The sequence below is a fragment of the Sinocyclocheilus anshuiensis genome, unplaced genomic scaffold (genome assembly GCF_001515605.1).
Source record: "Sinocyclocheilus anshuiensis isolate Anshui unplaced genomic scaffold, SAMN03320099.WGS_v1.1 scaffold447, whole genome shotgun sequence".
Taxonomy (NCBI): Eukaryota; Metazoa; Chordata; class Actinopteri; order Cypriniformes; family Cyprinidae; genus Sinocyclocheilus; species Sinocyclocheilus anshuiensis.
In genome coordinates this window covers 3,076,952-3,090,326 of record NW_015552615.1, presented here as the reverse complement: position 1 = coordinate 3,090,326, position 13,375 = coordinate 3,076,952, and the positions used below count along the sequence as shown (strand labels likewise).

The 13,375-nt window shown below is 36.5% G+C and overlaps 1 protein-coding gene across 2 annotated transcripts in view; it reads left to right on the top strand.

Moving 5' to 3' along the window:
* esyt1b (extended synaptotagmin-like protein 1b) overlaps positions 1-13,375 on the top strand; it is a 32,406-nt gene that overhangs the window by 4,413 nt on the left and 14,618 nt on the right. For both annotated transcript variants that reach the window (XM_016457258.1, XM_016457257.1), the window contains exons 3-25: positions 444-578; positions 1,935-2,008; positions 2,340-2,412; positions 2,521-2,610; positions 3,332-3,387; positions 3,520-3,640; positions 4,034-4,201; positions 4,422-4,504; positions 4,843-4,891; positions 5,743-5,832; positions 6,057-6,152; positions 8,426-8,497; positions 8,581-8,667; positions 8,842-8,991; positions 9,432-9,548; positions 9,690-9,866; positions 10,629-10,714; positions 10,804-10,852; positions 10,939-11,028; positions 11,112-11,207; positions 11,529-11,600; positions 11,695-11,781; positions 11,890-12,036. In XM_016457258.1, coding sequence (XP_016312744.1) covers positions 444-578; positions 1,935-2,008; positions 2,340-2,412; positions 2,521-2,610; positions 3,332-3,387; positions 3,520-3,640; positions 4,034-4,201; positions 4,422-4,504; positions 4,843-4,891; positions 5,743-5,832; positions 6,057-6,152; positions 8,426-8,497; positions 8,581-8,667; positions 8,842-8,991; positions 9,432-9,548; positions 9,690-9,866; positions 10,629-10,714; positions 10,804-10,852; positions 10,939-11,028; positions 11,112-11,207; positions 11,529-11,600; positions 11,695-11,781; positions 11,890-12,036 — 2,265 coding nt within the window. The remainder of the gene's footprint in view (positions 1-443; positions 579-1,934; positions 2,009-2,339; positions 2,413-2,520; positions 2,611-3,331; positions 3,388-3,519; positions 3,641-4,033; positions 4,202-4,421; positions 4,505-4,842; positions 4,892-5,742; positions 5,833-6,056; positions 6,153-8,425; positions 8,498-8,580; positions 8,668-8,841; positions 8,992-9,431; positions 9,549-9,689; positions 9,867-10,628; positions 10,715-10,803; positions 10,853-10,938; positions 11,029-11,111; positions 11,208-11,528; positions 11,601-11,694; positions 11,782-11,889; positions 12,037-13,375) is intronic.

Sequence of the window (13,375 nt, the reverse complement as noted above, 5' to 3'; positions counted from 1 at the left end):
GATCTTTATATAGGCGGAGCAAAATTCTTCATCGCTCCGTCTATAGCGCATTGTGATTGGATGTTTACGCTGTCAGTACAGGAGACAAACCAATGGGCCACTGGCTGCTCGCTGTCCGTGCGTGATGGTCATCGGCAAAAAAAACTTCTGTCGGCCCCTTAAGTGCGTCGGCCCACCGGGAAAATGCCCGGTATGCCCGATTACCAATCCAGCCCTGTCCGGGAATGACACGCGGTGACGCGCTGCCACGATGGCTCCGCCCACTTTGAGCTTCTAAAACGCTCTTCGGAAACCTACAGCTGACGTCACGGACACTACGTCCATGTTTTTATACAGTCTGTGTATAAACATTCCATGAACGATGTATAATCAAAAATAAAAAAAACTGACATGCTCTGACATAAAATATGACACACAATTACTCTTCCTGTCTGTTTATCAAGGTTATCCAGCAGGCCTGGCCATATATTGGTCAGTATTTGGAGAAGCTGCTGATGGAAACCATTGCTCCATCCATCCGCGGCTCCAGCAGTCATCTGCAGACGCTCAGCTTCACGAAGGTCGACTTTGGTGGCAAGGTCATACATGCACACTCACTCGCTCACTGCTACACAAGTAATAATATTCCAGTGCAACATTCTCGCACATCTCAATCCACCACAGTGCAAGAGATTAAAGCCACTGAAACATGTCAGAACAAGCATTCTTGTTCTTGAATCTTGTTCAAATAAATGCTCTTGAGGATGTTATCAGCCTCATGGCAAACTTCCTTTGATGTTAAAAGGATTTAAAAATAAATTATAAGACTGTGAAATTGTATATTTTGCTGCAGTATATTTTGTTCATTAACATAGCTAACAGAATTATGATGTTTTAAAATAGCTGATGAAAAGTTATTCATGAAACCATCAACATTTAAAATAAATCAAGTACATCATTTTAAAATAAAGACAATCAAAATAAAACACTGCATGTCATATGACTATTAACCAAGATCAGAGAACCTTAAACATGGAAATGTGTTGTTGAATTATTAAAATATTAATTCTCAGGTGCTTCAAGTAAATATTTAGGTCTAATGTTTGGGAATCCCTGTAGTTAAAGTGCCCCTATTATGGATTTTTGAAAATTACCTTTCGTGCAGTGTGTAACACAGCTCTAAGTGAATGAAAACATCCTGCAAAGTTTTAAATCTGAAAGTGCACCGTGTAAAAAGTTATTGTCTCTCAAAAGAAAGAGTCGACTCTGAATCATTGAAACGAGTCATTTTTAAAACGAATCCCAAGCCGTTTCATGATGACATCAACATGAAACATTAGCATATTGCCCGCCCACTTGTTGGTCAGAATGAAAAACGCAAATTCATTCTTTGCCACTAGGTGCCGCTTTTGGAGCGGTAAAAATAGCGGTTTCCCCGGTAACGCTGTACACAAAGCAGCACTGTGCTCACAAATGCTGCTTTATAAGGCATTACAGGCATGATGAAATGGGAATGAAATCGACCAATCGGACCAATCACGATTAGCGTCACGCACAGGAGGGGTTTGGAAAAATGAATCGTTGAGCGAATCGTTTGGAAGTCGTTGAGCAAGTAAGGTAAAAATAAATGCATATTATAAGACAATGAAAGTGTTTTTTGACCTTGCATGCATGTCAACCTGTTGTTGGGGACTCCCAAAACCAAAATATGAACCTTTCATTACCCATAATAGGGGCACTTTAAGAAATTAAAAGTTAAAATATTTAACTTAAAATCATAGGTGGCAGGTAAATATTTTAGGGCGAATGGATTTTGGAATACCGGAACTATTCTATTACAGATTTATAGAATAATATCCATAAAGAAACAACTGATTTACCAATTTTGCTTGATATTTACAGTATTGCCTGCACATTTTTACATTTTTATTTTAGAACTTTCTTTAATTTTACAGCCGATGAAGGTGGTTGGAGTGAAGGCCCATACAGAAAATGAGAAAGGTCAAATTCTGCTTGACGTTTACATCAGGTGACGCATACAGCTTTACATCTACATTTGAGATTCTCTGCATAAATGAGGTCCTGTAATAATGAGTGAATTGTCTATTGTCTCTCAGGGAGTGATTCAAAACTCTTGTGTACTTGATATTGTGTCTGTATTTCACAAGCTGACAAAACAAGACTGTCAAACAGCTGCCAACTCAAATTTGTTTACTCAGAGCAAAAATGAGAGTACATCCTATTGAAAGCCTCAATTTCAGTTCATTTTAGTTTAGTGTTTAGTTGCCTGGACCAATTCAGCAGAATTGTTAAGGTCATTAAAGTCAATCGAAAGTTTCCTCTCTGCTGTCTTTTCCCAGTTACGTGGGGGATGTTGAGATAAACGTGGAGGTGAAGAGGTATTTCTGCAAGGCTGGTGTGAAGGGAATACAGGTGAGATTCTGCATTTGTGACGGTGGATTTGTTGCACAGTCCCAATAAATAAATGAATGAGTTTCATTTTATTAAGAGAGTTTATTTCATTTTCGTTTGTTCTCTCAGCTTCATGGAATGATGCGTGTGATTTTGGAGCCACTGATTGGTAATGTCCCAATCGTGGGCGCTGTGACCATGTTCTTCATTCAAAGACCTGTAAGTTCTATAAGGGTTCTTCAGTGGTTCTATGGCTGTTTATGCTTCTTGAGTTGACTAGATGGTTCTTTGGATATTAAAATGTTGTTGCATGACATTATGGGTTTTTCAAATATAGTAGTACGGGGTTTCCCAAACTTGGGTATGTAAACCGTAAAATTACAATAAATAATTAATTTTTCAAATAAACACGATTAAAACAATCACTAAAAATATATATTTTTTGTTTACCTACTTGACAATTGTCATGTGACCATTTACCAACATCAGAGTACCATAATATGCAAATGTGTTGTTTAAAATCTCAGGTGGTACTTCAAGTAAATATTTTATGTTTGGGAACGATTTTACACGATTTTCGGTTGCACTTTATTTTACAATATGTGCATTTACGTGTACTTGAAATATACTTCAAAAAGTACTGGGTAATAAAAGGTAACCACATGGGTTAAGGTTAGGTTTAGAGGCAGGTTCTGGTTTCATACCTAGTTATTTCCCAGTTAATTACTAAAATAAGTACATAGTATGTGCATGCAGAACAGGACTGTAAAAGTGCTACCCAATTTTATATAACATTTTTTTTTAGCTTTACAAGGTTCATCTGGGTTCTTCTTTCTTTAAGCAATTCTGGAACCTTTTAAGTGTTTATTATTTCATTAGTACTCAAGTCAGAATGTTAGTTTTGTCAGAATCATGTAATCTTCTCCTTTGCCTTTGTTAGAAACTGACCATTAACTGGACCGGTTTGACCAACCTGCTGGACATTCCAGGACTCAAGTGAGTTACAGTCATTACAGATACACGATAAGATGTTATTCGGTTCAGTACACTCACTGTCCTGAGCTGCCTCCTTTTTGGTGTGTTTCTCACTGAATCTATTTCACACCTATCTCTGATTCTGTTTCTCAGTGTGATGTCAGATACTATGATCATGGACGCGATTGCTTCATTCCTGGTTCTGCCCAATCGTCTCACTGTTCCTCTAGTGGCAGACCTACATGTGGCACAGCTGCGGTGCCCTTTACCCAGGGTAACACACACACACACACACAGAGACAGACCTTTACAAATGCCCATAATATACACATTAGAATCAACATTCAAAGCAACAACACTCAAATACATAATACTTTGGTTTTTGCAATTGAAATGTAAACTACCGTTCAATAGTTTGGGCTCACCAAGTCTGCATTTATTTTTTCAAATATAGTAAAAACAGTAATATTGTTTAAGATTATTACAATTTAAAATCACAATTTTTTGAATATATATTTAATGTAATTTAGTGATGGTAAAGCATCATTACTCCAGTCTTCAGTGTCACTTGATTCTTCAGAAATCATTCTAATATGCTGATTTGATGTTAAAAATAAAAACATTTCTCTGCCCTGCAGTCTCATTCTGTGCGTCTTTCTTTATGAAGGGAGTTGTGCGCATTCACTTGGTGGAGGCTGATGGCCTGGCTTCGAAGGATAACAGTGTGATGGCGGGTATGTCTGACCCGTATGCCCTGCTCAGAGTCGGCCCGCAAACCTTCAAATCCCGCCATCTGGACAACACGCTCAGTCCCAAATGGGATGAAATGTATGAGGTGCGTGTTAAAATGACACCACATTATAATAAGAACAAAAAAGCAGTAAGTCATTTGATATCAATGTTTGATGTAAATGTGATGAACATCTTATTCTCATGTGTATCTGTGTCTTTCAGCTCAAATGTAGAACCATTTACGCCACATTTTGTCTTTGATTACTCATGCTGTTACTGTAGGTGTGTGTTTGGTGTTTCATGCATGCGTGTGTGTCTGTCAGGTCATCGTTCATGAGGTGCCTGGTCAGGAGCTAGAGGTGGAAGTGTTTGATAAAGATCCTGATCATGATGATTTCCTGGGCAGGTACCATATCACTGTCTATCCGTCTCTCATTTATTCTTTAAAAGGGGTCATATCTTACTTTTTGTTTGCCCTGAAGTTCACGTGTAATGTTAGTCAAGGTTTGTTGCAGCTAAAAACTTTTTCATTCCAAAAGTTTCAGAAACATGTACTTGTTTTGCATCATGATATGAGCTCTTTTGTATAGATCTGTTCCAGATTTTCATTTTCTAAACATTAATTCGTAATGTCCTATAACTATAAACTATCATTACCATAAACTCACCTTTGTTTTTAGCTGTTTGCTGATCTCACACTATTCTCATCTTTGCATTGCTTCTCTTTATTTCACTTGTGCGCAGAACAAAGTTAGACTTGGGGATTGTGAAGAAATCTCAAATAGTGGATGAGGTGAGAAAGTTTATTAATATTCCAGTGCACTGTTTTCTCCTGTGTGTGTGTGTGTGTGGTTAACTTGGTTTGGTTTGCAAGTCCATGCATATCTTTCACCACATGATGTGAATTCTATATTAATGAACCAATCTGTTACAAACCACTAAAATCATAACCCATGTTTTGTATATTGCAGTTATTATCGTTTATGAATATGATTATCACAAGGATGAATGCTTGATTCTGATTGGCCCATTATGGCATTCTCCAGTCAAATATTTTAATGATGAGGAACTTTTATTTACTGATTTTTATAACTCTTGCAGTGTTATCAGTAACTAAAACTAAAACTTTTCGGTAATTGATATAAAGCTGAAATAAAATAAACCTTATAAAACTTGAACATTTTGCCTTGAAATAAAGTTAAAGCTGAAGTATTAAAATTACAAAAACTAAAACTGAAAAAAAAAAAGAAATATAAAAATGACAAAAGCACATAACACGATTACAAAAACTTTAATTAAAATAAAAACTGAAAAAAAAAAAAAAAGCTAATTAAAATGATTAATGAATACTATAATAGTACATAAATAATACTAAATGAACAGTGATCTCATACCACTCTATGCTCTCTTTTCTTACATAATAAAACAGTTTTAGCTGAAAGTAGGATTTATTTGTTTATTTGGTAAGTTGCTGTGTAACGTGTTCATTATTGCAAAATAAATCCTGACAAGGTTGTGAGTCTTGTATCACTCTGAAAGTGTTTCTTTTGCAATTACGACCAGCTTATTTATTGAACATTGATGTCTTTTTTCATAATATCAGTCATAAGTTTGTTGTAGTCTGTATTAATGTCTCCTTCTTAGTGGTTCACGTTGAAGGACACCCCTACAGGACGGGTTCATCTCAGACTGGAGTGGCTGACGCTAGAAACCGACACAGAGCGACTGGAAGAGGTCTTGCAACACTGCACATACACAGAACACAGGGGGTTTTGTTGGAAATAGGTGTGCTCTGTTCAACACACATGCAAACAGTGTGTTCGTCTACTCCACCCGTTATCCAATCCCAGGAAACCTCAAATGTGTTTAGAGATTGAAAGCTTGAAATACAAACAGAATTTCTTGCAGTTGGTTTGCTCCTCCCTACATTGCCCTCATTTTTTTTCTCTCTCTCTCAGGTTCTGAAGAGAAATGAAAGTGTGGTGAGTAAAACAGCAAAGCCGCCCTCAGCAGCCATCTTGGCAGTGTATCTGGACAAGGCTGAGGCACTTCCTGTGAGTAATACTCTCACATCCTCTTCCTGCTGCACTCTCTGTTCTAACGCGCACACCACACACACATATTGTCCCCACAGACAGGTGTGTTAAATTTGGCTAAAACCTGCTTTTGTGGACATCTGGGCATGTCATTGATTGGAAAAATTATTCATAAATAAAAGAATTGTGCTTTTAACATTTTAAAATGGTAAAAGTAAAAATTAGCTTTAAATAAAATAAAATAATGATGCTTTTATATTTAGCTTTATATGACAACAACGGAAGTTTAAGTCTGCATATATTTGATCAAAAATGCAGTAAAAACAGTAACATTATGAAATATTTTTACAATTTCAAATAACAATTTTCTATTTTTGTTTACTTTAATATGTAATTTATTCCTGTGATGCAAAGCTGAATTTTCAGCATCATTTCTCCAGTCTTCAGTGTCACATGATTCTTCAGAAATCATTCGAATATGTTGATTTGATGGTCAAGAAACATTTCTAATTATCAACGCTGAAAACAGTTCAAATGAAACCATGATGAATAGAAAGCTCAAAAGAACAGAAATGAAATTGTAACATTATAAATGTCACTTTTGATCAATTTATTTGTCCTTGCCAAATAAAATATGAATTTCTTTAAAAAGAAAAATAAATCAAGCCCCAAACCTTTGAATGGTTGTGTATGTGGGTCTGATTTTCTCATTTTTGTACCTGAAAAGGAAGTGAAATCTGAACTTGCTCTAATTTGTGGACAAGCCAACAGTCCCTTTAAGGAAAATTGCTTAATAAACATACTAAATAATGTCTCAATGAATGTCTGAAAATGTTTCTGTGAGGGTTAAATGTAGAGTTAGGGGCTAGAAAACATCATTAGCGCAGTATAACAAACAATAGAAGTCAAAGGAAAGCCCCACCATGACGGTAAAAGCAAACGTCCGTGTGTGTGTGTGTGTGAATGCCTCTGGTTACCCACAACCTGCCATTTCCCTTTTACGTTTGGCAGCAGACCGGCAGACGCCCAACTCTGAAACAGAGTAAAAGGAGGACTGCAGCCATGTCTACAGAAACTATTAAGTGTAACTCTAGATTATATAACTTCACTTATTCGGCTTATTTCACTTTGTGAAAGCACTTGCACTGTTTCCCGCATCCAGAATATTTTACCAGAAGTGCAAGGGCAAAAGAGTTTACTTAGAGGAACACACTGATACTTAAAACACTTGAAACAAGTACGCGCTTGCATCAAGTGAACATCCCAAACGCTCAAGCTTACAGTGTTGTGGTCTGAAGGATTTCAAATGAATGTTCTGGCTTCATTGTGTGTTCGGTTTTTCAGTTGTATGATGTCAGTGATCACAGATAATAATTTAGACTCGTTCCTGGGTTCTCAAGCAAAAATTGTGTTTTCAGTAATGCACTCATTATATAATGAAAGTCTATGGGGATTTACTCTGTGAGAAAAGTAAAAAGCTCCACCTGAAATCATGTGCTGTCAGTATATGTACTGCATTTGACAAAGAAGTTAATTCTTGACCACCAATAAAGTGCATTTTATCATGTATGCATTCATAGTATCAATATAGTAGTATATCAAAATAAAACATTGTATTTCATGATTACTGTATATTTACACATGCTACTCATTTGGCATACCGCTTTTCTCATGATGTTCAGATGAAAGTGTACAGTATTTTGAGTATGTAACCATAATATTTAAACGTTCAAAAGTTTGACGTAAGATTTTTAAAAAAGAAATTAATACTTTTATGCAACAAAGATGCATCAAGTTGTTCAAATATGACAGTAAAGCCAGTTACAAGGTAAGAACAGATTTCTGTTTCACATAAATTCTGTTCTTTTCAGCAAAGAATCCTGATTCCTCAAAAATACAAAGCAGCGCAACGGTTTTCATCATTGATAATAAGAAATGTTTCTTGAGCAGCAAGTCAGCATATTAGAATAATTTCTGAAGGATCATGTGACACTGAAGACTGGAGTAATGATGCTGAAAATTCAGCTTTGCATCACAGGAATAAATTACATTTGAACATATATTCAAATAGAAGACGGTTATTTGAAATTGTAAAAATATTCTACAATATTACTGGTTTTACTGTATTTTTGTTTAAATAAATGCAGCCTTGGTGAGCATAAAAGAGTTCTTTCAAAAACATAAATAATATTACCGACACTGAACTTGGTGTATAGAATCACTTACTAACTGTATTTGTGTAAAGTTATATGAATGAGTTAAAGCTTGTACCTGTTTCTTCTGATTTTCAGATGAAGAAAGGCAATAAGGATCCCAATCCGATCGTTCAGATTGCAGTGCAAGATGTTACTCGTGACAGCCGGGTAAGACGCACACCTACTATCCGTCCCAAATAATCTTTCCCATGTGACCCGCTCTTCTCGCTCACTTATTTCCCTTCCTCCAGATTTGCTGGAATACGGTGAACCCCCAGTGGGAGGACGCTTTCACTTTCTTCATCAGAGATCCTAGCAAGCAGGACATTAACGTACAGGTATCCTAACATCATCTGCCTGGTTTTCTAACCGTCTTCTGACCTGTTTACAATCCGACGGCTCTAAATACTGGTGTAAACGGCTCAGATTCGAATACTGACAGTGTTTGTCTCCAAATGTGAATTTTGCTAGTTCGCCTTCATGTTACCTAGTACTTTTTCCATCTCTTTCAGGTGAAGGATAATGACCGTGTTCAGGTTTTGGGAAGTCTGTCCGTTCCTGTTTCCCGTCTTCTCTTTTGTCAAGATCTGAATTTGGATGAGTGGTTCAATCTGGAGAATTCTGGTCCAAAGAGCCGCATCCACATCAACACAGTGCTCAGGGTAAATTCATCTGACACACGATACGCAAGCTTGAGTACACAATATATTACACACACACTACCTTAAAAACATACACACTACCTGTTTGTATCAAAGCTGAATTTTCAGCATCATTACTCTTCAGTGTCTCATGATCCTTCAGAAATGATTCTAATATGCAGCTCAAGAAACATGTTGTGCTGCTTCATATTTTTGTGGAAACCATAATACACTTTTCAGGATTTTTTTGATGAATAGAAAATTCAAAAGAACAGCATTTGAAATTGAAATCATTTTGAACATTCTAAAAGTCACTTTTAATCAATTTAACGCATCTTTGCTGAATAAAAGTATTCATTTATTTAAAAAAACAAAAAACTGCTTAAACAGTAGTGTACAGATTTCAAATCTATTATATTTGGAAAAAGACTCTCATTCGGTGTTGATGTCATTTCCTGCAGGTGCTCTGGTTGGATGAAGCCGCTGCAGCTGCCTCTCTCCTCTCCAGTGACCCTCTTTCAAAGAGTTCTGCCTCTCGTCCACAGAAGACGACGCCCCATTCCAGCTTCGCCACTGAGGTGTGCAGATCTGATCCATTAGTCAGCACTATCAATATCTCTGTGCTATTAATAATGTATCGCATTAGCCATACGAGTACTGAAATCAACATCCAGTTGATCATAACCAACCCTAAAATCATCTGCCCTTTGTTCCTGTAGGGGATGCTGCGTATCCACCTCGTGGAGGGTCAAAATCTGGTAGCGAAGGACAATCTGATGGGTGGGATGGTGAAGGGCAAGAGTGACCCGTATGTCAAGATCCAAGTCGGAGGTGAAACCTTTAAAAGTCAAGTGATCAAGGAGAACCTCAACCCCGTCTGGAACGAGATGTATGAGGTGGGAATGCTGGGAAATACATTTAGAAATCAACTCTAGACACTATGGCTTTGTCTGGAACGGTATGCTGCCATACTACTCATGCAATTTATGCAGTTTTTAGTATGTACGTATATTTGATATTTTCTTTAGCCATGCAGTCATTTGCTATAAAAATGCTGTATACAATCAAAGTCATTTTCATAAAAAACTTGAATCACAAATATAAAAGAACCGTATTTATTTCCAAAATCATAACTGGATATGACATATTGAATTAAATAGGCATAATATATTTATGTTTATTTGTTTTAAAAACGTAATATGGTCATGCAACAATGTTTGAAATGTGTATTTTTGCATGTTGCATACTGTTCACAATGCAATTCAAGGGCTTTACAAGTGTTAAAAACCAAGCATTAAAAATGATATTAAAATAGTTTATAATTAACTCTAAAAATAACTTGCATGCCAGTGGATATATATACTGTTTACATGCTATTTAAAAATAAACTATATTTATATAAATAATAATACTATATATATATATATATATATATATATAAATGTAAAAAAATATATAATATAAAAAATAATTGTTAATGTCTATAATTACATACAGTTTATGTGCTATTTTTTATAAAAAATATTAGTCTGTATACAAATTACGTGCTATGCAAGTGGACTTTTTACTTATTTAAGCTGCAGAATCTTTACCAAATGATTGTTTGACAGCATGGCAAAGTCATTTGAACTTTTTTATTTCCCATTGATATTTTTAAGGTGGTTTTGACGCAGCTTCCTGGTCAGGAGTTGACCTTGGAAGTTTTTGATAGGGACATGGACATGAAAGATGACTTTATGGGCAGGTATGAGGGCTGCTGTCAATATAATCCATAAGAATTCTAAACATTGTTTTGTTTTCGCATTATTTAGGGATGTATTGTTTTTCTTTTAGGCTGAAGATGAATCTGAGTGATATAATTAGCTCCGAATACATTAACGAGGTGAGTGTATGTGCATTTGTAGTAATACGTCTAAAAATAAGCTGCATTAATATAATGATTCATATGCTTTTGTGACTGTGTGTCAGTGGTTTACTCTGAGCGACGTTAAGCGTGGCCGTGTTCATCTTGCTCTGGAATGGCTTCCCACTGTAACACAACCAGAGAAACTACAGCAGGTGAGCAGCACTGTCTCTCGTCCTCGTTCACTGTCTGTCTGTGTTGACAATGCATTGATAAAACAAACTGATTTATTCTTCAGGTGTTGCAGTACCAGTCAAAGAGCTCGTACCTGAATAAGACAGTGCCGACTGCCGCTCTCCTGTTTGTGTATGTGGAGCGCGCGCATGAGCTTCCTGTGAGTGTGATATCTCTTTAACATCTCAGTTGTTGAGAGCAAATGGAGACTGGGATCTTCCTGTCAAAGACAATCTTGTAATCTTCCAGTAATCTTGCATGGTTCTCGTCGATCGCATAACTGTGCTCAGATTTGCCAAGATACAGTGTGCAATCAGAAGACAGAGATCTCAATATGAAGTCAAACATTTCTCAAATGATCTTACGGCTGCTATTTTTGATATATAAATGATTGTTTATTTAGCAAAGATGCATTGAATTAAATTGATTAAAAGTGTCAGTAAAGTTGTTCTCTTAAATCTTAATGTCTCTGTGTGTTTAGTTGAAGAAGAGTGGAAAGGAGCCTAAAGTTGGTGCTGAGCTGATTTTGAGAGGAACTTCTCATAGAACCACGGTAAGAAACTGTTTTTGCTCTTGAATTGATTATTGATTAATGATGTGTGGACACAGTTGACTTTCCTTTTCTTTACTGACACTGTGTGATGTAGGTCTCTGACCGCACCAGCTCTCCCCAATGGGACGAGGCATTTCACTTCCTGGTTCGAGATCCATTGAATGAAGACCTTGTTGTGAAGGTAAGAGAATGCAAACAGCACATTTTGATGTTATACAACTGTAGTGTTTGGCTTGCAACGCACCTTACCACCTGACTTTAACCTTTCTACCTCACTTTTTCTCTTTAGTTGTCCCACAATTGGGACTTCTCTCTGGGATCTGTGGTGATTCCCATCAAAGAGCTGCTCTCTGAAGCAGATCTGATGCTGGATCAGTGGCTCGATCTGGATGGAGCGTCACCCCAGAGTCAGATTCTTCTCAAAGCTCAGCTGAAGGTAAAACACACACACATTCTGTTATTTTAAAGTAAAAAAAAAATAAGTCTCTTCTGCTTACCATTAATCTGATCAGAAATACAGTAAAAACAGTAATATTGTGAAATATTATTACAATTTAAAATAATGGTTTTCTATTTTAATATATTCTAAAATGTAATTTATTTCTGTGATGCAAAGCTTAATTTTCAGCTGGCATTATTCTTACTCATTACTCTCCATTGCTGCTTAATTTTGTTTTTTTTGGAAACCACGATGCATTTATTTTCAATTTTCAATTTTTTATTTGTTTTTGATGAATAGAAAGTTCAAAAGAACAGCATTTATTTGAAAACTTTTAAAACATTAGAAACATCTTTACTCTCACTTTTGATCAATTGAATGCATGAATTCCTGAATAAAAGTATTCATTTCTTTTACGGGGTTTCTGCTGGTCTTAAAAAGTCTTAATTCACCCTTCCACAATTTAAGGTTTTAAAAAGGCCTTACATTCATACAGTCATGGAATTAAATCTTGCATGCACTGCAAAAACTGAATATCTTCTTCTATATTTTTGTATTCCAATACAAATATCTAAACATACTTAAATCAAGAAACATTTATTTAAAGGGGTCATATGATGTTGCTAAAAAGAACATTATTTTCTGTATTTGGTGTAATGAAATGTGTTTATGCGGTTTAAGGTTCAAAAAACACATTATTTTCCACATACTGTACATTATTTTTTCTCCCCTATGCCCCGCCTTTCTAAACCGCGTCTGTTTTTACAAAGCTCATCGGTCTACAAAGTAGTTTTGTTTTCACAACGAAACACAGCGTCACACACGGAGGACTAGAGTGAGCGGCGGCGGCCTAGAGTAAGCAGAGGCCGGGGCCTAGTGAAAGCCGATCCGGTGATCCACAGCGCAAAGTTGTTGTATTTCCTCAGCAACCAGCACGGATCAGCTCCACGCATGACGAAGCAGATATCGTACTCTTTTGGAAGGCCAAACAATGTAGTTTTGCTTTCACAACGAATCACACAGCGCCTTCACGACATGGCGGCGGCGGCAACAATACTACAGCGAGAATAAAAGTTACGCCTTCTTTCTTTGCGTGAACATTTGGGCGGCGTTATGCAAATCTTCCCACATCGTGACGTAGGTATGTGGGGGCGTGTTAGAACGAGCCGTTTTAGGTAAGCGTGGTTGACTCTTAACTTTTATAAAGAATATCTCTTTGGATTTGAGACTTTAGTCTTTGCAACTTTACAGATCTTCTTTATGCACCAAGAGCTTGTAACACTCCAAAGAGAAAGGAAAAATTAAAATTGCATCATATGACCCCTTTAAGATGCAA